Here is a 23,867-nt window from a genome sequence, read left to right as displayed (position 1 = left end):
CTATGGCCCTTCCAAGTGGCAGCCTAATGTTCGTACGTGTCCGCCATGGTCCTTTTAACAACAGCCACGCACCACTGGATATCATTTACTAACAGACCAAATACCAAATATGATCAACACAGACTTTTGTGAACGAGGCTCGAAGGCCATTTTGATAAACATAATGGGCAGATATCGTCTGTTTGCTATTGTGACATAATCGTTAAGTTTCACACCCACAATACCAAACAGATGAAAATAAATGCTAATCTGCTGAAATTTGATTCTTTTTTACCTGTTACCTACCATGGTCCATTTATACGTGTAATTAAATTTTTAATCATTTGAGAATCGACGTTTACATCGCATAAATTTTATTTTAGGCTGGAAAGTTAATAGCTTTCTTACGTGATATGTTTAGTGTCGATGGCAACAAGATTATGAAATAGAGGTCGTAAGCTTTTTACATCACACATTTCTTCAGTTTAGTCGGGAAGGTGTTGGCGCAGTTGAACGGAACCCTATAACGTTGGTGACAACTTTGGAACATCGCACAACGAAATCTTCAAAGCGGAGCACTATTATAACTATAACGACAACTGTCTTCATGCTTGCTCCAGGTGTGCAACTAAAGATCTCTTATAATTTTTCTGCGTCTTGACTCCAAATTTACCACTCTATAATCATTTACATATTGCAGATTCGTGATTTAAAAGTGCTCCTTGTGTTGCTCCTGACAGTCTCATCCTTGGACGGCATTACACAGCGTGGATCAAAACCTGACGGAAAAAGGATCAAATGGGACGAGAAAGAAAAGCGATTGCCCGTGGAAGAAAATTATCTCGAAGTATTTTCAAGACAAGAACACGCGAAACAAGATAATTTTCGAAAGATCGAAAAACGAGCACTGAGATGCAGACATGAAGAAATCGTGGCAGATTATGGGAGTGCCAGTGGTCGGAAAATTTGCGCAATTTTATGTGAATGTGCGGGAATGCAGTGTGCACCCTCCATCTTGGATGATTGTCTAATGTGCAAACCGTAAGAGAAGCAACGAAATAACCGCAAAGTTGGAGTGAACTTAAACAAAATATGACTTAAAGCTGACATCAAAATAAGTGCGCTTCCTTATAGAGTCTTCCTAAAAAGTATATGTTTCCTTAACTCAAACAGTTTCGGCCAACACACTGTTTAAGTGACGGAAACAAACCTCGTTCTTATTAGTCATGGCCTAGATGGCTACATACAGTTTTCCAAAGCTCTGACAACCATGTTGAGCATCAATATTTTAAGATGGACTCAGTTTGTACAGCTATAAGGCTCATGACTCCAAATCGCTACATGGCCTCCATTTATTCGAAGGATACTTATAACTTGGTTCCCACAGCTAAAATGAATTCTTGTCTAGATGTTGAGACTATGTAAACACGGAAAAAGTTCTGTATTGCTTAAATATGCAGTAAATTAGCCTTCTTTCCTTTGTTTTTGAGTGTTGATTTTACAGGTGTTAAACACGTTATCGAGGTCACAAAAGCTTATTAAAAGTGTATAAAATAATTAACAATTATATTCCACGAGCGCACGTTGGATATGAGATGATAGATAGCCAACGAGGCGCGTAGCGCCGAGTTGGTTATAATCATCTCATATCCAACAAGCGCGAGTGGAATAATTGTTTTATTAAAAACGCCCCCAAGAAATTACTATTTTGTAAGAAGAAACCGGATTTTTTAGCTCCCTTTTGATTTTAAACTGACGCGTACGCTTACCATATTTGTAGATTATGGTATATTGGCTAATATACCATAATGGCTAAGCCAATAAAAAGTCTTGAATTGCATTATCCAATGATCCAGTTTTTAATAACAGCAGTTATTAAAAACTGGATCATTGGATAATGCAATTCAAGACTTCTTATTGGCTTAGCCGTTATGGTGTATGAGCCAATATACCATAATCTACAAATATGGTAAGCGTGCGCGTCGGGTTAAAACTAAAATGGAGCTACGATTTGGTAAGATTTGTCTAATATCTTGGGGGCGTTTTAATAAAACAGTTATTCCAACGCGCGCTCGTGGAATAATTGTTAACTAGGCCTGACATTTATGAACTGAAGGTCACTGTGACTTGCTATGGCCCGTATACCAGAGTGTAAGAATGTTGATGCAAACAAAAAATTTGCGTACATTACGGAGATGTACAGAGTAGTGTAAGGGCTTGTAACTAGCTTAGGGCGACACCAATAATTGACTTCTTTACATGTCGCATGAATTGCTAGATCGGACTTTGCTAAGACCAACTATTGGCCAATATGCATTGCATGTATCTGTCTTTGTTTGGTTTCACGAGAGCGAGGCTTCTATTAGAGAGTTTTGGCACCGCGTTAGCGTAAAACGGAAAACGTTAGCTTGCTTTTTCATGTATCAAGTAAAAATAGCGGGAAACTTGCCGCTTCAGCTTCGCGTGAGCTCACGTCATGGTGGATTTGAGGGCTCTTTTGTATGACTTTCAAGGAATAGTTTTGCCTCTTTTCCGGAAATTGGCTTTTACTCAGTGAGAGAGAAAGTGAAGGAAATCTAACTTACTCAGGAAACGCGAAATAATTTACTTTCACGTAGAAACGGCAAAGCGCAACCACCAAACGCCAAAAAAATGTTGGGAAAAACAAGGTCACGTGGTCATTCTTGCCGTTCACGTTTCACGTAGACACGGTGCTAAATCCCTCTATTGTTACCCTTAGTCGAGAATCGCGGCAAAACATTTCGAACGCGTGCAATTCACGTCGCTTGAAGTTCATTGAACTCGCTCCTTCTATCTTCTGTCATCAAATTTATACTTTTCAGGACATACATGGACTCCTCACTTTCAATTCTTCTACGTCTTTAGAGAATGCAAATGCTACAGCTCGATTGTAACAAGCGGTGACAATACCGCGATGGAGGAGCACCTTGCATGTTATATATGTATATGGCACTCATCATGTTTCGTTGACTTTGTTTTGTCTTTCCCTTCGTTATGTTTATATACTTTTCGGCATGAACCATAAGAAGCGTGTGATATGTGATTGCAAAGGGAAGAGCGCCAGAAAAAAAAGAAAAGGTGCTCGCAAATATCGCGGGGGCTACCTCAAATGTCACGACTAGATAATCTGAAACGTTTCGGAACAAGTTGTCAAGCAAGCCTTCACCAACCTCACGTTTTACCTTTGACGGATCTCATCTTGTATTTTCCTCTTTAGTTTTTCATCCAAAGCCAGTGATTACTTTCGTAAATTAGGAATATGGAAAAGAAATTAAGTAGAAAGTCAAGTCAAAATCCCAGGGATATTTAACAAGTACCTCAGTTAATATGCTTTCTTATCAAACTTTCTGCACGTTGCAAGTTCAAAAAGCCTCTTCATTTTTACTGTCCACGGAAGAGGACATTTCCCTAGACTACCCTAGCATTTACATTTAATATTGCTGGCGATCTATGTCTTTTACCTGAACAGGGATTGTCTATACTTAAACCAAATTTGACTCAGGAAAGCAACGAAAAACCTCCAAGGCCGACCAAAATATATTTCTTTTATCTTGGATATTTCCACTAGCTCCATGTAAAGTCATTATTTATCTGCAATCAGGCGTATCCTAGGGACCAGAAATTATATAATGCCATGGGAGGAGGAGGATTTTGGGGGGATCACATTCTCATGTTTTCAGTCGTCACCAACATCACCAACAGACTTACAAAGGTGGGACTACAGAAAATTGACTGCCAATTAACTGCCAACGAGCAGAATAGGGGGTCACAGGAATACTAAAGAGCCTCTCTTGGGATTAGTGAAATTTTCTCATCACACAACCAGAATCCTCCAGCCCTTCTCCGTGTAATAAACAGCCTAATTATAACGATCTCGTGTTTTGGAATTCAAACAGCTGACCAGCTTCTTTTCCCAACTTTCTTTTTCAACCGATTTTGCGTAGTCGATATAACTCCGTTTTTGCAATTCCTTGGGAAGCTTTCCTTTTTCGACGTCATCAAGTTTGATGACAACTAAACTATCATCTCTCCTTTCCATAAGTCGATGAAGGGCGTAATCCAGCTCTGACCCACAATATTTACTGTTAAAAAAGTGAGTAGATACAACGGCAATGGTTTTCTTGCACTTGTAAACGCTGTCCACCATATTTTTCCTAAAAGTCACTCCAGGGATGAAGTCTCGGTAATGCACACAGCACCTTATACCATGGTTTTCTTCCAAGGTTGGAATTAGGGTGTTGACCACCCACTGCGAATCCTCGGAACTAAATATAATGAACGCGTCGTACTCAAATTCCAGATCTAAAACAGAATTTGCATTCGATTTAATAATCAGCTCTTCTGTAATCCTATTTTAAAAACCGCGAACTGACCATAGCTTTAAGTAAAACAATACTTACCCGATGGTAAAGGCAAAGAACGACAACGATAGCGGAAAATTATCAAGCCAATTATCACAACAGCACATGTCGAGGAGAGGATAGCTGCAATGATAGCTCTAAGTTTCTTGTCCCCACCTGCTAAATAGAAAGAAAGCACGTTTCCATGAAACGATTACAGTAAATATACAGCACGCGAGGCAAGGAATATTTTGTGATAAAAAAATATATATATTTAACGAAGATCAATCGAAGTTCGATAAAAGATGATTGAGGTGATATGTTTAGAAGTTGTCCCTGGACAAAAGAATAGTTTTTATGCGATGACACATGGGCAATGGCGAGCATCCTAAAATTAACATATTTTTTTTATGCCCATAAAAAGACAATTCCAACTAGCTTGGCTATCTGAAAGTCTACGAACGCTGAACAACTAGACTGGTATACAATGTATGTAATTATTGTTGTTGTCTTTCCTACTATCCATTTCTTACAAGCGATAAAATTGAACCCTGTTTAACGATGGTTTGATAGCGTCATGAAAAACAATCTCTCATTAAGTATACCTAACAAAGAAAAGAAGGAGTTTGATCGAGCAACTCCGGATCCGTAGCTGCGCATCAGTTTAGCTAACCAGGGAGGTCACTCTGGTGGAGCATAAGTTATTCGCTCCATGCTTTTCATATTGATCCGTCAGCCTTTTGTTAGAACCTTTGGATGACCTGTCATATATTGGGCTCCCTTCACCACCTTCCCCCCTTCCCCTCCGTTGTTTTCATTCATTTCACATACTTTTTTTCTCATTTGGAATATGAATTTGGCCATTACACCAATGGTTATTTAACTATTGAGTGAGGGGAAAGCTGTTCCACTCATTTCAATCCTACCTGTAGACTGCGTTGGTTGCACTACAAAAATTGAGTTTTCATGGAATAAAGCAGAGCCAATTTTGATTGCATGTATAACTATTAGCCTTCCTACCCCCTCACCTTATATCATCCCCCTCCTCAGTTTAGCTCATATACAGATACTCATCTCACTTAAATTGAGTTTTTCGTTATACCGATGGTAATTTCTTTTCAAATTTCAAATAAAGGCTGTTAGTTTTAAACCTACCTTTAGACTGAGTTGTTTGGACTATAAGCGGAGGAAAAAAAAAGAAGGAAATCACTCTACTTGAACAAGTGAGGTATTTTTGAACAGTCTCTTCAGATATGTATCATTACAATGCAATTCAACAGATACGGATAATGACCATAGATTAAAATAAAGTTGATCTCTTAAAGCACGCACGAATTTTCCTTAATGTTATCAACCTCTGCAGTATTCATTTCGCTATAATTTCTCGTCTGGACCAATAATTATTTGATTTTTGAGAGAAGGCAAAACAAAACTGAGGGAAAAGAAAGGTGGACTCGACCTTGTGAAATGTAAATTTTAAACGCATAAGTCAATTTTAACTAGTCACTCCAACGCAAGCATGTTTTAAGAAGAGGATTAACACCCATCTCTTCTGATCTAATTAGCTTTTCTATATTTCGATGCACTGAACTCTCATAGAACAACAGGCGGCTCAGGCCCACCATGAAGTGTTTTTCTGAGAGAAAGGTAACTCGGAACAGAAAGCGAAACGTAACAAGAGTAGCCACTGACTCTTGCCTTGCAACATTTGAAGATTTTACGTAACAAGAGTTTCATCGTAACCGGACCATCCTATGAGAGTGTTGACATATTAGACAAGCTCTAAAAAATTCTTCAGATTTAAGAAATGAACTTCTGTTGAGAATAAAATATTCAGAACTAAACATTTTATATTGAACAATAATTTTAAATCCGTTTTCACCTTTTAAAAAATATTTTACATGATTTAAATGATATAACGAAACATCCACATATGCTGTTATGCATGATTCATGGTTTTTAAACAAAGGCTTGTTGGATGGTAATGTATATGCACTTATAACGTTTTGCTTTCCATTCTAGCTTTGACACTGAAAAAAAAAATTAATCCACTGGCAAACAACAAAGAGGTTAATTTCATCGGATGAAAATGACTTCAAAAAGTCAAATGGTATCTCTATAGAGCTGAAATTAACTAAACTTTTTTCTAGGGAAGAAGACTTCCCCTCCTGCATTGAGGTACAAATGACCTAAGTGTAACTAACATCTCGCATCCAAAACCTCCATTGTCCTCTTCTGTGTGAGGTTTTGCATCCAGAGAACATTAATATGGTCAAGGCTGCTGATTAAAAACCTACCTGTAGAGTAAGTTAATTCATCTAGAAAAGATAGAAAAAAGGAAAAATCAGAGAAAAATTAAGTTGACCGCTTCAAAAATCGAGACCCTTGGTATAACTCACTTTTCTTTAATGACACCCAACTCTCTTATGAACTAGACTAAATGCCCATGCATCCTTAGTGTTCGGATTACACATTAGACATGCGGCAGGGTGGAGAGCTTGAATTCAGGAATCCAAGGTTACGATCATCAGTCTAAATAATCGGTTACGCTGTTTGCCTATCACGGGCTGCCACACTACCCTGTGATGAACACAGAAGGTCTGGAGGAAGAAGTGACAAAAAACAAAAGAAAATGGGGGAAAAAAAGGATAGAAAGAAGGAATGTTGGCAAGAATATTGCACTAGGATCTTTCAGCATCGTGTCTCTCCCTTCCGAAACCTAAAAGAAACACATGCCGAAGAAAGTTGTGGAGAATATTAGCGTAAGGACTTTTCCATACAAGCAGACAATGAGAATTGAGCCAAAGACCACCCATTTAAGAATTTGGTTAAAAGGGAAAAATAGCTAATTGATTGATGTAGCTTTACCTTCTAACTCTCCTCTCAAGGAAAATGAAAAATAAAAAAGGGAAAGCACCAAGATCTTGCCACTTCCAATGGTATGTAAACAGCATAAATGAACAGAAAGACTGCCAGACATGCGATATCCCAGAGAAACTGCCACACGTAATCAAGAAGGGTTTAAACAGGGTTACAGGTAATAGTTACTCAGAACCACGCATGGTCGGGTTACGCCCACAGGTTTTAGACACAAAGATCTTTGAGATTTACGAAGAATATGGTAAAACTCGTATCATGCACGAGGATGGGATAGTTGGAATGAATTCAAATATGGAATTGATCTGATATCGAATTTGGGATAGAGATGGAGAAAAAATCTTTTTTTATAAGGAAAAACAACTGTAAAAACTCACTTATATTTTTCTCGCAGCCTATTGGTACTTCGCAAGCTGTGAAATGAAAAGTACAAAGCATATTTCAAAGATGCAAAAGTTATTCTCTCTACTGAAAAACAGGATATCAATCATAACAGGCCTGAACAATGAAAGATTAATAAGCGACCTTGATTATACATTTCCTCATACATGAGTTTGATTTGTAAGATCCTGAAGCCAAGAACTAATACACTTATGTGATGTACCATTATATTCTCCCATGCTGCTCCATTACGCAAAAATAATATCTTAAGGTTACTTCCCACCTTCAGATAAAGAAATAAAATCGTTTTTCCTTAATTTGACTAGACTGAAGTTAAACATTATGCCAAACGCTGCCAAAAAAAAATAAGAAATTTGCAAAGCGTCCGAGTGATTTAGAAAATCGTATTTTCAAATGAGAGTAAATAAACGAGGAAGGTGTCATAATCTCATACCTGGGCGAATCCCTGGGAGAATTTTCGCGGCTATAGACCCCTTGCATTGACGTCACACTCATTTACATACCGTTAGTTACCAGGCACCTGGAGGACCACTCCGCGATTGTTCATCGTAGCTTTCTTGTACATTTTGATAGTGATAACGAAATATGTCGAAAAAAACCGCCGAAAAAGGATATTTACCCGGCCAGCATGAGTCGCTCCCTGACCAATTATCAAAGGAAAGATATGGGAGTAAATTAGAGCTAATTAAAGGTATTGATCCCTACGAAATTCCGAAAAAGATTGGAAAGATGACGTTGAGTTATGGCCGTCAGTCACTTACATCGACGTCGCGATGTATTGACGTCTCTAAGAATATTTCTTTCGATTATCACGCCAGGTTGTCCTCCAGATGGAAATTGTCACGTGATCCTAAATCGCTAGTGACGTCATGTGCAAGGGGTCTAAAGCTCTTCCTCATATTATTTGCATATTTTGTTTACACGCGCACTTGACAAAATTCACCCGTGGAAGCTCTTTGCTTGAAGAAAAATCTTTGCTCATGGAACAATCAAACGCAGAAAAAGTCCTCGGGTTAAAAAAGAAAAAAAAAAGGTCCAAAGAAGATTACCATTCTTTCCAGAAAAGAAAAAATTCCTTGGTAAAAGGGACTGGTACTCCGCTACACGCTGGCGTCCAGATTTCGAACAAAGTCACCGTCAAACTAGAATTTGTCCTACGCTAAGTTAAAAACGAGTTGTTTTTTTAATTATGTAAGATCCAGCCTTGATACAAAACATTTACAGTTGCATCAAATTGGAATTTTGAAAGTGGTCTGACGATTCGTTGTCTTGCTTGTCAGCGCATTATTCGGTTTTTGTATTTTTTACCAAAAGTACAGGTTTTCATTTGCCTTTGGCAACTTTGCCCGTTATTGTGTTGTCCTCCTTAATGTTCCACTGAGCGATCAAGATAAAAAAAAAAGTGTCTGTAATGCATTACTTTTCCCTGGAAATCTTGATCCATCGTCTTTAATACCAGGAGATCCCGTTGTCTCATTGGTTTGCGGTTTCAGGAGGCTCTCGATGTGGAGCAAGTTGTGTACAATCTTTAGGAGCTAAAATTTCGCATTTGAGCGAATTTATAGGTTATGTAGATGTCACTGATGTCATGAAATTTCGCCACATAGGGATAATAATAAACGAAAGTGTGTCGGAGTTTTATATTTGGTTATTTTTATATGTGGCGTCCATTTACTCGACACGTCTCGCATATTTTACGCTACTCTAACTTAAGATGCGGATATCTAGACAACTAATCGGAATGATATCGGAAAAGCCTGACGCAATTTTGTTTTTTGATGCCGGTGAGTAAGACCGTGCAGCCACTTTGCTCGTGCGGCGGCATCCAATACCCAATAAATTTAAGAGAAGGAACCTCTGTCGTTTCACGCCATACCACGCTTCAATTACATTTTAACAAAAATCACATTTATTAAGTCATTTAAGGCAATTTAATGGTCAGCAAGCCCATCAGTTAGCCAGTCAGTCAGCCAAGCACCCATTTAGTAAGCCAGTCAATAACGCTGCCTGTCAACTAGTCAGTCAGCTTCCAAGTCACAGCAAGTCAGTCAGCGAAAGAGTCAGCCTGCCAGTCCAATTAGTCGGTCAGGCAGTCAGAGACAATTTACCCATTGGCGCCGGTTTTTGCAAAAAAAAATTGTAAACAAGCGAAAACGCACTTTTTTCATTAGATTACGTTGAAATTTGTAAGAAAATACTAGGTCCAGGTGAAATACAATGTTTGCGAAATCTGGCCAAGAGGTGAAAAACGCAGAGTCTTCTTATGAGCAACTTTTTTTCCATACCGCCTAGGAGGCGGCACATCGACCGAGAAATGACCATTCTCGCATTCCTGCCAAAGAAGCTTTATAGGGAGCTCAGAAACGTGGTAAGGTCTTTTTCCGCAGACTTGCTTCTCTATCCTAGAAAATTCACGAAAACTAAAGTGAGCGTCGATAGTCGCAAAATGGCGGAAATCAGTACCCTGAGTAAAGGCAAATGAGCTTTGCTCATGAAAATCGCAAAAGAAAGCAAGCCATTCCGGCAGTCCTTTAGCTAGGGAAGGAGGATCTCCCCTGACTTTGACGGGCTCGAAATGGTATTGCATTACTTCCGATCTCCCCCAATTTTGGTGTGTATGACGTTGAAATATTAAACAAATCAGGTACCGAGTTTAGTGGTAGACGTTTGAATGTACCGTACATAACTCTCATTTCGAATTTCAAGTTTCACCCGCGCGTGTGAGTAACATCTCCGCCGAAACGATACTGGAAGAGCTATTCAATGATAAAAAATTCGCTGATGGGATGGAAAGTGAATAAGAAAGCGATTCGGACCGGTAGCTAGCAAAAAAGTGTGGAGAATCGAGGTAAGAAGTCTAATAATGCCATTGCGAAATCGTCGCCATCGACCGCGTGGTCTTGTCATTCGAAGTTATTCGCCCCAGGCTGTCCTTTTCTGTTTGATTTCACGCGCAGCTCTTCAAATTTGTTATAAATTAGAATTGATTTACGGGACTCCATAAATAGTAATTTACGCCGAGAACATGTTTTATAGCGATAAATGAGAAGCGATTCGAAGTGTAATCGATACTTCATTCGATCGGCTGCTACCATTCTATTATAGTGCTAACAAAAAGCAAGGATTGTCAAGTGCCTTTCAGTCATTTTGATCTTTCTACGATTTTGCTTGACTGGTTATAAAAGTTTTCATTTATCATGCGATACGCCTAGCTTTAAAAATAGAAACAAGCAAAAAAGAATATTCAAGGTAAATAAACAAGAACAAAACAAACAAAGACAAGGAATTAAAAAAGCTCTTGAAAAAACTAACAAACAGTAAACAAACTGACCATGTAGGTCATGCTTTAAGCTTTGTACATTTACTTACTGAATGAGAAGAAGATTGGTATGTCAACTGGATATGGAAGAGAAGTAATCTAATTAAAGAAAAAGAGAAGGAAACAATACATAGATTGGCATCCTTTCTCATATACTTTCGTGCAAAGAGGATACACTATTTGATTACGAAGTTGGAATGTGGCCAATTTAACAGAGCAACACATATTACAAATATGCTTGCTACTTTGGTAAAAAAAAAGGAAGTCGAAACTATTGTACACTCAGCTATATTTGTTTTTTACTTCCAAAACATCTGTGAAAATAACCTAACTCCTTCATGCTCCCTCACTTTCTCACAATAGGACTTGTTAGTACGTCACTATATAATGCACGACTAAGTGCTGTTTTTCGCGAAGCCTGATTCGCATTTTTGGAAGTGATTACGACAAGTACTTTTCATCTCTAAAAGTCGAAAACACAAAACTGGGCGTAACTTCGATAAGTTGTCTATCCTGCGATCGATTCTCCGTTTAGAGAAAGTAGCACTCTTCAGTAATAGGATCCTTTAAACAAATTATTAGTTCTCAATTCAAAATTTATTTTTAATTAATAACGGATGCGGTCAATCCGGATTATTTCCACCTTTCGAAATGCGATAAACGATTACTTCACTTTACAATATTTCGCCAAGGTACAAGCAATTCGAAATTTAAGCTTCATTTAGCCTGGTTCAACAAAACTTTTAAAAAAAGTACAGTACAAAATGCAATAAGGAATACCTATAATTACAACACGAGATCAGTTTCCAATAACAATATAACAACACCAGCTTGTAAAAGGAACTCTGGCCTCAGAACGTTTCACTCAAGCGCTTTGGTTTTATTAGTAGTTAATTAATTAATATCGTTATACTAGTTGATTATTATATAAATTTAGTTGGTAGATTATTCTGATAGTTAATTAACTTGATTGATACGTTTTATTACTTTTAATAGTAGGAGGGCCATTATGAAAACTACTGGGTGGCCAGTAATCGATGGTTTTACCCTCGTAAAGAAAATTTTGTTCTTCTTCTTCTACATGCATTAGTCTCGCGATGGCGAAAAAAAACCAAGAAACAACACAGAAGAAAAGCGTTTGTTTGTCTATTCCAGTGATATTATGGTGTATGTATTTATATGAATTATTTTCTTATTTAGCAGAGATCTTATACTACGTATGGAAGCAAATTAATATCGAAGAGAATCCCTTTATGGAATTCAGTGAAAGATGAGTATATATACGTATGATGCACGATCCTCGCAGTAAATAGCGCTATTTTTGCAAGAGCGAAAATCATATATTCATTCTATCTCATGAGTATAGGCAAGTCAACTTCCGAGGAAACTTTAGCACCGACGTTTTATGATATGAAAGGGAAAAGAATGCAACTGTAATTGACAAGCTTTCGACATTTTCTTGAAGAACGGGATAGAAAATTAGAATTATGAAAATATGTTTATACAAAGGGCACTCACGTAAAGCGCAACAGTAGAACCAGTCGTCAGTCCGTACGAAGAATTAGTTATGGTAAAGTTCGTAGCGTTCTGAAATGAATATAATACAAAATTAAGGTGGCCATGTAGTCTCCATGTAAAAGGTGGAAATTTACACCAAACCGATAAGAAATCACCGTGAGCACCTCGCAAAGTAACATTTTTTCCCTGAGCGAGACATTTCGCATACAATATCTCGGGTTAATTTGCAAAACCATTATAACTGTTCTTTCCCTACCTCTGCTTAAAAGGTGAGTGCGCGCAAGGGTATGCCTACTCTGAAACGTACATAAGGTCGCCTCTCTGATGTATTGGTGTTACTTACCATTATTGCTTTTTATTCGTTTTGTTTTACGATACGTCGTATGCAGGCGCTCACCTTATCAAATTCTTGACACATGCCTTCGCTCTGGCTGCCGGATTCTACAAATCGGTATATTATTGCGTATCCAGTCCAATTTGTCAGTTGAACTGAAAGAAATAGATATTACAGGACCCTTTTATATATCTTACCTCTGATTCAATTATCGTTTTTGCTCATACTGCTTTTGTGTGGGTCAAAAAGGTGAGACTCCCCATTTACTTTGATGTACAGATTCATTTTGTTTTCAAATTTAAAGTTTGTAATGGATTCCTGACGGTGTTGTAAGGCGTCATATTTCTAAAACTAAATCTGAGATATCGTCCGCTTGATCTTTTTCCAATCCGCAGAGAATAGACATGAAATCGTAAACAATAATTTTTAGGAGTTCTCACGGTACAGATGTAACCAGATTAATCTGTTTCCGATAGACCACAACCTATGAAATCGCATACCTTCAAACGACACACAGACAACTGGAGATTGACAACAAACGATCAGAATGTTGTATCGACTTGTTTTTCTTACTGAACTAAACTGGACGTCAAAAATCCATATTTTACGAGAAAACTCCAATGGCCTGCTAGGATACAGCATTAAATCGGAGCCTTTGTTGCGTATACAATGTGCACGCCGTCGGGTTTCGGTAAAATAGCACGAAAAAGTCATATATACCCAACTATACATTAGGAATATACTATAACTTTCAAACACATTTAAATCAGTTAACAAATAAGTTCATCTGGAAAGTGGTGCGAAGTTCCACTGAATTAATGTTTATGCATCAGAGTTTTCAGTTGATGCCGTATGTAATACTGGAATTCTACTTACTATCAAAAGGTGTCCATGACAGCGTTGCTATAAACTTTCCCGTGTTGTTAAGCTCTTCAAATGCCATTTTTATTTCATCGATAGTCGGGGTGAAAGACTTTTCAACTCTTGACTTGTTCATCAAGCATCTTAGAAACCAATCTGATATCAATAAGGAAATGTACTTAGTTTTACAGTAAAAATGAACCCTTCTTGAAATATACTTCTTAATTAACTGAAAAACAAAACCAAAACAAAAATAAACAAACAAGCAAAAACAATAAGTGATTAATAGTTAACTTGATGCAGTAAATGACTTGGAGAGATTGTCGGAAAATTCACGAGGGTACTAACTGACAAAGAGAAAATTAAGATGTACTCTAATTGATGATAAACGTCCACTCACGTACCCTATGAGATATACATACAGACAGACATACATACATACATACATACATACATACATACATACATACATACATACATACATACATACATTAATTGACCACTCCCCATAGGAGCTTTTCAAGGCCAACACCCACCCATCTCACCCAGGGGAGGACATCCACCACACAGTAATCTCGTGCATAGGAAATTAACGTCTCCTACCCCTAACCCTGCAGGAGACGGGGCCTACGGTATATTCGTCCTTATCTGAGAAGACTAGAATATCTATCCTATTCTTGATTATAGAAAGGTAGCAGATTCTCCTCACTTATTTTAAGACCATGAGTATTTGTAACGGCAGGCGAACATCAAGGCCGAATGTATTGCCGTGAAAATCGCGACCGGAGAAAAATACCAGAACGGGTGGAACTTTACAGAGACCGAAGCGACATTCACATCACATTTATTAATTGATCTCGTAAACTGAAATAAACAATGAAGGACTAGCGTAAGGCAATTGCACAAACAAACGTTACAAGGCACTAGCGATCGACAAATGAAAACCCTCAGAGGCAACAAAATAGAACTAAACAGGCTAAATGCAAACAACCAGAAACGAGCGAAACTATAGAACTAATATAAAGAAATCGACTCAGATATCCACGCAGCCACGAGGTCGCGGTACCTAAAATCACAATGATCACATAAAATGAATGATATATTAATCGAACTGCGAACTGGGCTAACCACAAGCAATAAGGATAAATTACGATGAAACGAACTTACTTATCTGTCCCGCGACACCGTAGGCCTTTATAATCTCTTTTTGTAGACCACAGCAAAAAATGTCTACTCCACACACACGCTCCGCACGTACTAAATCAATCACATCCAAAAATAGCTAAAGAACCTAACTGTAACGTAAAGCACTGTCACGCAAGTGACGCGTGTAACTGTAACTTAAAGCGCCGTCACGCAAATGACGTGCATCAACAGTATTAGTCCGGCCGGGGCTCGAACCCTCGACCTCCCGCACAACACAATCCGGCGCTCTAACCAATTGAGATAACCGGGCGGCGGTTAGCTCAATTGGTTGGAGGTGTCCACCACAGAGGGTCTAAAAGGGGGGGGGGGGGGGGTGGGTGGGTCACGTTGACGGTTCACGGTTAAAAATAAGCCCTTTTGACAGATGAAGGTTAAATTTTAGATCAATTGACGGTTGATGATTAATATTTTTTAAAGTCATGTATAAAACGAACTAAACGCGCGAGTTTGGCTTTATTTACAACACCTTTTATTAATAAATGACTAACGCTTTACGACACCAAAAGTGTTTCCACACCAGAAGTCAGTTCTGTCACTAACCAGTTGTACTCACGACTAGAAGTTAAAGGACTTACATTAATGTATTTTATTAAAATTTTATTTATAAACAACAGAACTTTACCGCCGAAGTGTTTATGAGAGAAAGTCTGGTAACTAGTTTTTAGCACCAAGTCGAGGCTGAGGGGAATAAAAGTCGTCTCAACAATCCAGTAAATGCTGGCCCCTTCGCTCATATAAAAGTATCTGAGCTTGAAAAGTTTTTAAAGGGAAGAGGTATTCCAATTTCTATCAACGATAAGAGTAGAAGGGCAGAGCTATTGGGGCTATGTTAGAATGCAGCGGAAATAAAGTTCCAAAATTGACGAGGAATCAACGAAACGTGAAGAGCTCATTAATTCCAAAATAACTTTGTCATGAGGAAAATTACTTCCCCATCCACTTTGGCTTAAGAAATGGACTCATGACTTCAGTGGTATTCCAGACTTCAGGTTTAGTGATATTTACTATTATCTGGTGAGAGAAGATGGCTACGACGAAGACGGTTCGTACAAAAGTCTTGGGGATTTTCGCGTGGTTATTGTGTAGCTTAGGTTTCTCCTAATTATTTCATCTGTTAGTCGCCATGCGTCTTCTTACACTAGTTCCTATTAGTTTACTCATTTCAGTTTACGAGATAATGTAGGCATTCAATAAAAATCAGTGATGAAATTGCTTCGTCGTCTCCGTAACATATTTCCGTGTTTTGGTACTACTTATCTGGTCACGATTTTTCTTGGCAGCCCAATTTCGCTCAGTCTACACACCACAAATTTAGGGGGAAATACTTCTTGGCTGTCTTTGGTCGAATCTCGTTTTCTCCGCTCATTCAATCTTTTTTCGCGTTGACTCGGACTGCGAGGGATTGTGTGCTTATTAAATGTTGTTGGAACCGTCCCCTGTGCCAACTTTTAATCCTAGAAAGTTTCCTCACTGGTTGACGGTTAACCCCATCGAGGCCTTCACCACACCCCTCTGTGATCTGTCGTTAAGAATTATTGCAACCTGATTTAGGTATTAACTTTGGCAAAGATAAATCAGGGGGATATTGTGTCCTTTTTCTTTTCTCCCTGCTGTATTATGTTGTGTTCCAAATATACATTTCAATAACTGTGAAAAAGATGGATTGGGAGAGCAAGTGTAGTCTATTGTTGATAATTTAAATGCTGCAGTTTTTATCTAGCCAAGAGAAAATAAATAAAACCTATTGAATAGAACATAATGTTTTGTTAATACGAAATCCACACGGCCATAGGAACATGGTCATTTTTATGACATACATTTTTATAAGATTATACATTTTTATGAGTCACTCTGTGACATCTTTTTTATCTTTACTCCATATGTGTCCAAAGTAGCTTTTTTTTAATGGATCCTCTGTACTTGCTGTGATTAAAGAGAAATGAATCCTTAGCGAAAGCCTGGTAACGAAGGGCTATCGCTTGAAACCACAAAAAGCAGCACTTTAAGGTATAGACAAGAGAACACTATTAGCTACTCATGGTGAATCATATACAGTCTTTGCGGTTACATTGGTTTTTTTATGATTACATGTCAAGCTGGTAAAATAACGTTATAAATCATGACTCTTTAGCTTATTTTATATAATCAGTATATTTCAGACCTACCAGGATATTCATATCCGCCCGACCATGTCGGCTTGATAAGATCGGTGTTTGGGACGGCTGCGTGAAAATATAAAACTTGCCCTTTTAAAACAAAACTGGACGCTTACTTAAATGAACAGCATAACCAATGTTTAGCTCTGTTAGTTTTCTATCAATTTGAGGAGTAATAAATTCGTGGCAAGACGGAAGAAGGAATCTGCTTGTCACATATGGCTTTAAGAACGAAAAGCGTTACAAAGGAAGAGTTTTTACTCACAAATTTATGCAATACCTGTTGTGTCTAAGGATGTCTGATTCTTTTCCCTGTTATCTGAAAATGACAATTAAACTGACACATAGAATTATAAAGCACAACCAAAAAACATTAAAAAACAAAAACACCTCAGCTTGTTTTGTCTGCCATTGATCTCGTTTCCAATGCTAAATGAATTACGGGAAAGGTAACATCTGCTTACCGAGCAGACTGTTAGATGATATCGACATTTTGCAGCTGTTAAGACTTCTTGAGTTGCAGGCGTCTTGGAAAGCTTCAAAGTCGGAATCAAGTCTTTAAAAATCTAAGGCTTTAATTAGCTAAAACATCCCTTTCCCGATTTTTCATTACAATTACAGTTTTCTGCCAGAGGTATATTGTTCCAAACTTACATGTGTTGTTTATTTGGACGGCTACAGACGTTCTATTTCCCTCACCACCTGAAGCACCTGCGGGAGAAACAACAAGTCTAATAAGGAGAAATTTCTCGGTTTTTGCTTTGTTTGCATGCATTTGTGCTTGTTTATTTCATATCGTTCTGAGTATCACTTGTATCTTAAAGTTTGTGTAATAGCGCGGAAAAAGAATGCAAAAGTTTACGATTCTGATAAAGGCCTATATTACCTGAAGAAAATTACTACTCGACTATCCAATCACATCCTTCATACCAAGGTAAAAACTTCAACATTTACAAAAATCATTGTTATGTCAGTTGGGTCTGAATGACGGGTAAAAAACAGCTTCTGAGCGCACAAAGTTTTGCGAGGGACTTTATGGGGACTCTCGATGTGTCTTTAATTTGGTATCCGGTCGATTCGCCACTACTACAAACTCGCCACCACTCAAAGTCAATTTGCCATTACCGGTGGCGAATTGACTTTCTGGTATCGTGTAGCCTCTCGTGTGAAACTTGCATCAAATAAAAGCTAAGAGGGAAAGAGACTTAATGGTCAGGTATTAAACGAAATAAAACACGTTGATATCACGAAGATTATGATCAGTTTGTGAATAGCGAAACGAGAGTGTTATTCGCCGAGGGATTTTCGCCAAGTGATTTCCGCCAATATAATAATGTATAATAATATAATAATAATGCTCGTATAATAATGCTACGAGGTCGAAGTATACTGCGAAATTAAAAGCGCGAACCTTACTCAAACAGACTTCGGCGTCCTTTCTTTGTTTGGTAAAGCCTTCGTTTCAAGCACAAAGAATGTCGACGTGAGCTTTAACACGAGTTTACGAGTTTTGTAAAGCACGCTCTTTTGTATTCACCATCAGTAGGCATGAATGGGCATGCCGGCCGACCGACCTCGGAAGATCAAACTTTTGTTGTCGCAATTAAGCAATAGCGCATGAAGACTTGTGATAAACCGAATCAACCTTTAACTGCGTAAGCCAAAACAAGAACTTTAGAGTGGGCGCAGAGTTACGTCAGTAGATAAACTAAGCAAATCCATTGATGGAAGTTAGAAAAAACATGGTCACAATCAGGGAACTCCATCACGATAGAAAAAGCCGGCCAAATAAATTGGACTTCGAATTCAAATAGGAACCAAACTGACTAGATAGAAACAAATTAAGCACTAACTCAAACTTATCTAAGATAATTTAATACTTTATAACGGCTCCTAGCAGTTCTTCGCAAGTATACAGTGTATTTTGGGGCCTAAGTTTTTTTTCCAGTTTTAACCGCCTCCCGGTTAGCTCAATTGGTAGAGCGCTGGATTGTTGTGCGGCAGGTCGTGAGTTCAAATCCGGCCGGACCAACACTCAGGGTCTTTAATTAACTGAGAAGAAAGTGCTGCCTTTGTAATAATATCTGCAAATGGTTAGACTTTCTAGTCTTCTCGGATAGGGACGATAAATGGAGGTCCCGTCTCCTGCAGGTTTGGGGTAGGAGACGTAAATTTCCCACTCACGAGATTACTGTGTGATGGATGTCCTCCCCGGGGTGGGATGGGTGGGTAAAAAAAGGGGTTAGGTGTCTATTGGAACGAAAGTTCTGTTCCTTTCTCCTGCCATTCCTGTGGCGAATGAATTAAAATTAAACTTAAACTAAGTATTCTGATATAAACGCAGGGTTAGATTCATAGAAGTGGATTTCAGAGTAAATTCGTGTCAACTGATAATACTGTATAATAGCATACCTCGTTTGCTTCTTGCGACGGACGGTGTGTTAGATGGATTGACCAAGCGATTTCCCTCATTCGCAGAAAAATCTTGTTTTCCTATTGGCGAGGGGGTAGCAAAAGACGTATGCATCTATGCGTATTGATAGACTTTGAGGATAAATGCATGGGCGGCTCGTAGTGAAGTAAATTGTGCCTCAGTTTAAGAGTCTTTAAATCAAACTGCATAAATCTTCTCGACATGCAAGTAACTGATCATGAAATGACACATAAAAGTTATGTCCCATCCACACAACTGCTTTTTCGTTTTTAAACTGCATAGTTTTCTATGGATACATTTCTTGTTTAAATTGACCGTTGACGAAAATGATGTAAAGCCAAGGCATTAACGATTCCCATTTATTCATTACAAAGTATTGTTGATCCACTATGCGTTTGATATATATTGGCTAAGGAGGCATTGTGACTCGATAACTGATCAAGAAAAAGTAAGGTCTGACTGACTCAGGATTTCTGACGGAACGCATGACTGAATGACAGAGTGACCGTTTGACCACCTCCCTCAGTAACCATTCAACAGAGGGACTGAATACAGACATTATAAAAAAGACAAATGGACTCTTCGATTAAAATTGTTTTCTTAGATAGAGGAAGTTGCTAAAAGAAATATTGGGAAGTCTTCCGCCAACTTTGTTGGGTTGCATTGATAGGGAAACAATCTGCAAAACACCATACGCTTTTATGAAAGTACCATGCAAGGACAGTTGACATGCCTTATTTCAGTCTTTTTTAAAATCTCAGTTCTCTTAATTCTTCTCAATATGGGTAGCTCTGGTCGAATAGCTTAATTAATCTCTCTCCTATTCTCCATCACTCTTCTACCTCACACTGACTACTCATTAATTCCTTAGGTAATTAATGTAAACGCTAACGGTAAACGCTAACGGTAAGCATCATCATGAGTTGGCAAGCTAACCGACTGACCTTGGAAAATGAAACGCTTATCGTTAGAACACCACCACAAGCGCTTTAACAAGAATCTCACAAATGAACAGAAATGTACTTAATGCTCACAATCCAATCAGCTGTATCAATCTCTAGCTGTGTATAAGTAAAATCAGGAACTTCGGTGTTGGACTACGGAAAGGTCAATAGACAAACTAAGCACGTCCGCTAATGGAAGCTAGATAAGATATTTCCATTTTGGAAACTAGTCACGATATATTTTACCTAAATAGCTTTGAAATTTGTATAGCTAAAGTATAAATGAAAGACCAAATCATACTGAGCTAACTTAATACTTCATAACACAAAACCAAGATCACGCCTTTTTGAATCAGCGAACACTTGATAATTTATTACTTATCTGTAAGATCAAAATTCATACCTTCTTTTCCAATACACTTTGCGTAACAGAAATGATCCACTGGCACCTGCAATAAACACCAAGAGCTATTTCGCTACAAAAAAAAAAAAAAAAAAAAAAAAAGAGAACCATAGCCACCGAGCTGTCCTTCGATATTCACATTCCGTTTTAGATATTACACGCAGGTCATAAATGAAATACAGTATCAACGCACTGACATAATTTTCTCTTATTCACACAAGCCAAAAAGAAAAAAATGCACTCAACGTAAATTATTCATACCGTGAAATATTCATTAGACCCCACAAGGTATACTTGTAGCTAGAGTTGTGTTATTCTTAGCCTTTTCCGAGATGCAGTCATCACATTTTCGGAAAGACTTCGTGATTTTAAGTAAGATAGATGCACTTTTTCTGTCAAAAACTGATGCAAATTTTTCTTTTTTCGTTTTGATTGGTAAAGAAAACTCTTTACTTGTCATATAGTCAAAAATAGGTTCAAGGTAAACGTGATATGTAAACTTTGCTAAAAAGAATACGCGATGTTATCACACTGTAATGCGTACAATGCTGACATTTCTGAAGTACCAAAGGTAAAGAAGCCTAACTTGAGCTTCTTTACCCTTGATACAAAATTATAAAAGCAAGTCAGCATTAACCTCACTGTTGGAACAAGGGAAACCTAATAGTATTTCCTTATTTTTATCGAAAATAGCCACCAAGGGTTAAATCAAGTCAAAAATTATAATTTGCAATCCAAAGTTTTTCTCTCTTCAGGGGTCTAAGAATGGCAACAACACACTTAAATATGAAACCCATAAACCCCTGCATGAATACAAGAATGAACGCTACACATCTCAAAACGTAGAGTCTTCGCCCAGTTTAGATATTATTAAATCTAAACTGAAAACACACCTTTTTAAATGCGCTTTTAATCTAAATTAGATAACTTAATCTTTTGTTTTTATATTTCTAAGTCATACTGTAATACAATGGATGTAAAGCGCTTAGAACGCATGCGAATAAGCGCTATATAAGTGTTATTATTATTATTATTATTATTATTATTAGATTAACATCAATTCTCGTGCCAAATTTTTAGCAATAAAAGCGAAAAACAGGCAAAAACGTACCATAGCAAGATCTAAACTATTTCCCAAAGATTCTCTACATGTGGCATATATCAACTGAAATCAAGTGTGTTTAAGCCCGCCCCCCGAAAAAGAACCATCAAAATATCAATAAAATAGACAATATAAGCTCTTTGTTTTACTGCAGAAATTGCTGAGGAGTACCACTTGACGAGACAAAGAACGCGCCTTCCTGTGGGAATATATGCATGTAGGAAATTATTACATAACCATCCTTTGAGTCATTTTGTAGTTTTGAATAGAAAACGCTCAACTCAAAGCTGGCTAGTCGAGAACAATTTTGATTTCTATAGCTTGTTAATCAAACCATAGTAAGGAATGTTTTGATACTTAAAGGCTTGCTAGAAGCCAGGTTGAAATGGTTCGAAGTGAGTATCGACGTTCTCGATTGTACTGGAGCGGACTGTTCGCAAATGCATCTCGTAAGCAGTTTCTGTTCCTTGAAACTATCAGCTTGCGAACAGTGCTCGTAATCCCGAACTTCAATGCAAGGATCCTTCAAGGGGTCAAGATTCTTACGCTTAATCAACTTAATGGTCTTCTGGTATATGCCGGTGAACGAGATAGTCTACCTCAGAAATCTGCCCTCAGCATTCTTTCTTTAGAAACCGGATCTTATTTTTTAATTTGATTTTGGATTGTGCACACCGTTCTTTTGTAGCAAGACGAACTTTGAAATATTATGCCTTTCTCGTGTCGGTAGAAGAGAAGTGTCCTTTAAACTGAGAGACGTCGGAAAGATTTCCGCATAACCCCGCTCTTGGTCATACAAAAGTTTTATCGTTAGAGGAGTAATGAAAACACTGACTCTCCGATAAAATTAGGTTTCAAAAAGTCTGGATAATTAGAAATTATAATGTAGACATGCCTTATTGTTCAATGGCATCATTTACAAGTTAAAACTCTTTCGTGTAGTCTTCCCTGTGGCTTTTTACGCTAAGTTCCTTTTTAAACTAAACTAACTATTCTTCAAAATATAACAATTTTATTTACCTCTTCGCCTGGGATTTCTGCGTCATTGGCCTGAAAGCTGTGGCTACATCTCCTCAAACAAAGCTCCATCTGCCCTTTTGACTTGGATGCATTTGGAATTCCAGAGGGGCTTCGACACTGCATGGGCACAAGTGTACAATTGATCCAACTTAACACAAAAAAAGCTCTGATAAAGAAAGATTCCCACATTGTTTTTCGTCTCTTTTCCTGTGCGCTAAATTGTTATGAACATACAACTCGAAGTGCTCGTATTAAGTTCACGTTTGTGGCGCGGTCATTTGACACTTATTCCGGTTATTCGCTCAAGTAGCTGATACTTGCTTGTTCAAGTACGCACGAGTTCCGGCCGCGCGTAACAAGATGTTAGAAGGGCGGCAGCACATCACGCGAGAAAACAAAACAGCTTAACTTGAAGAAAACCACAAAACATAAAGAGAGAGATAAATGAAAACAAACAAACAAAAAAACAAAGATGGAAATATCAAGGTTTAAGATAATAGACAATGACTATGAGCTACAAAGTAGAGAATAAATTAACCGTAACATTTAAATCGTTCACACTTTAAGCTTTCAAGTAGGCTTATGTGAATATCCACTCATAATGAGACGTCATTTGATGTTAAAATAGGATCATTTTTTCCTCCCCTCGGCACAAAGGAGACAGGAAGTCAACCAAACGTAACTCAAGAAGACAAAGTTATCGAACTGTCTAGTATTTGTGTTAATATTCCATCACTGTGCTTCGAGACGAAGCATTTGAAAGTGGGTACGCCATAATTCAATGAGCAGATCTTTGGAACGCAGCAGATTCGTTTAGATCAACACAAAATAACAACACAAAATAGATCAAATAAAATTTGAATACATATATCTTATTAGACGTTTTTTTGTGTAGTATCGCTAAGTATTTTTAATAATCTAACAAGAGATTTATTATCCAACACGCCAAAT

At 37.9% G+C, this 23,867-nt stretch overlaps 1 protein-coding gene across 2 annotated transcripts; it reads right to left on the bottom strand.

Annotated features, from left to right (window-relative positions):
* Nucleotides 1-3,176: 3,176 nt before the first annotated feature.
* On the bottom strand, nucleotides 3,177-23,184 carry LOC111344351 (uncharacterized). 2 transcript variants are annotated; one of them, XM_088756931.1, is made up of 15 exons: nucleotides 22,917-23,184; nucleotides 20,795-20,840; nucleotides 19,426-19,506; nucleotides 17,668-17,724; nucleotides 17,294-17,332; nucleotides 17,023-17,079; nucleotides 13,667-13,807; nucleotides 12,854-12,945; nucleotides 12,457-12,525; nucleotides 10,989-11,037; nucleotides 7,595-7,630; nucleotides 6,638-6,658; nucleotides 5,496-5,516; nucleotides 4,401-4,520; nucleotides 3,177-4,302 (listed from the first exon to the last, which is right to left on the bottom strand). In XM_088756931.1, exons 1-15 carry the CDS (start codon nucleotides 23,103-23,105, stop codon nucleotides 3,860-3,862), a joined length of 1,461 nt encoding a protein of 486 aa, XP_088613057.1. In that variant the 5' UTR covers nucleotides 23,106-23,184; the 3' UTR covers nucleotides 3,177-3,859. The 2 variants fall into 2 exon arrangements, with proteins under 2 accessions (XP_088613057.1, XP_088613058.1); XM_088756932.1 differs by having other exon boundaries at nucleotides 4,401-4,517.
* Between the last annotated feature and the right edge of the window lie 683 nt (nucleotides 23,185-23,867).

The sequence above is a fragment of the Stylophora pistillata genome, chromosome 4, assembly GCF_964205215.1.
Source record: "Stylophora pistillata chromosome 4, jaStyPist1.2, whole genome shotgun sequence".
Lineage (NCBI taxonomy): Eukaryota > Metazoa > Cnidaria > Anthozoa > Scleractinia > Pocilloporidae > Stylophora > Stylophora pistillata.
This window is presented reverse-complemented; position numbering and strand designations above follow the sequence as displayed.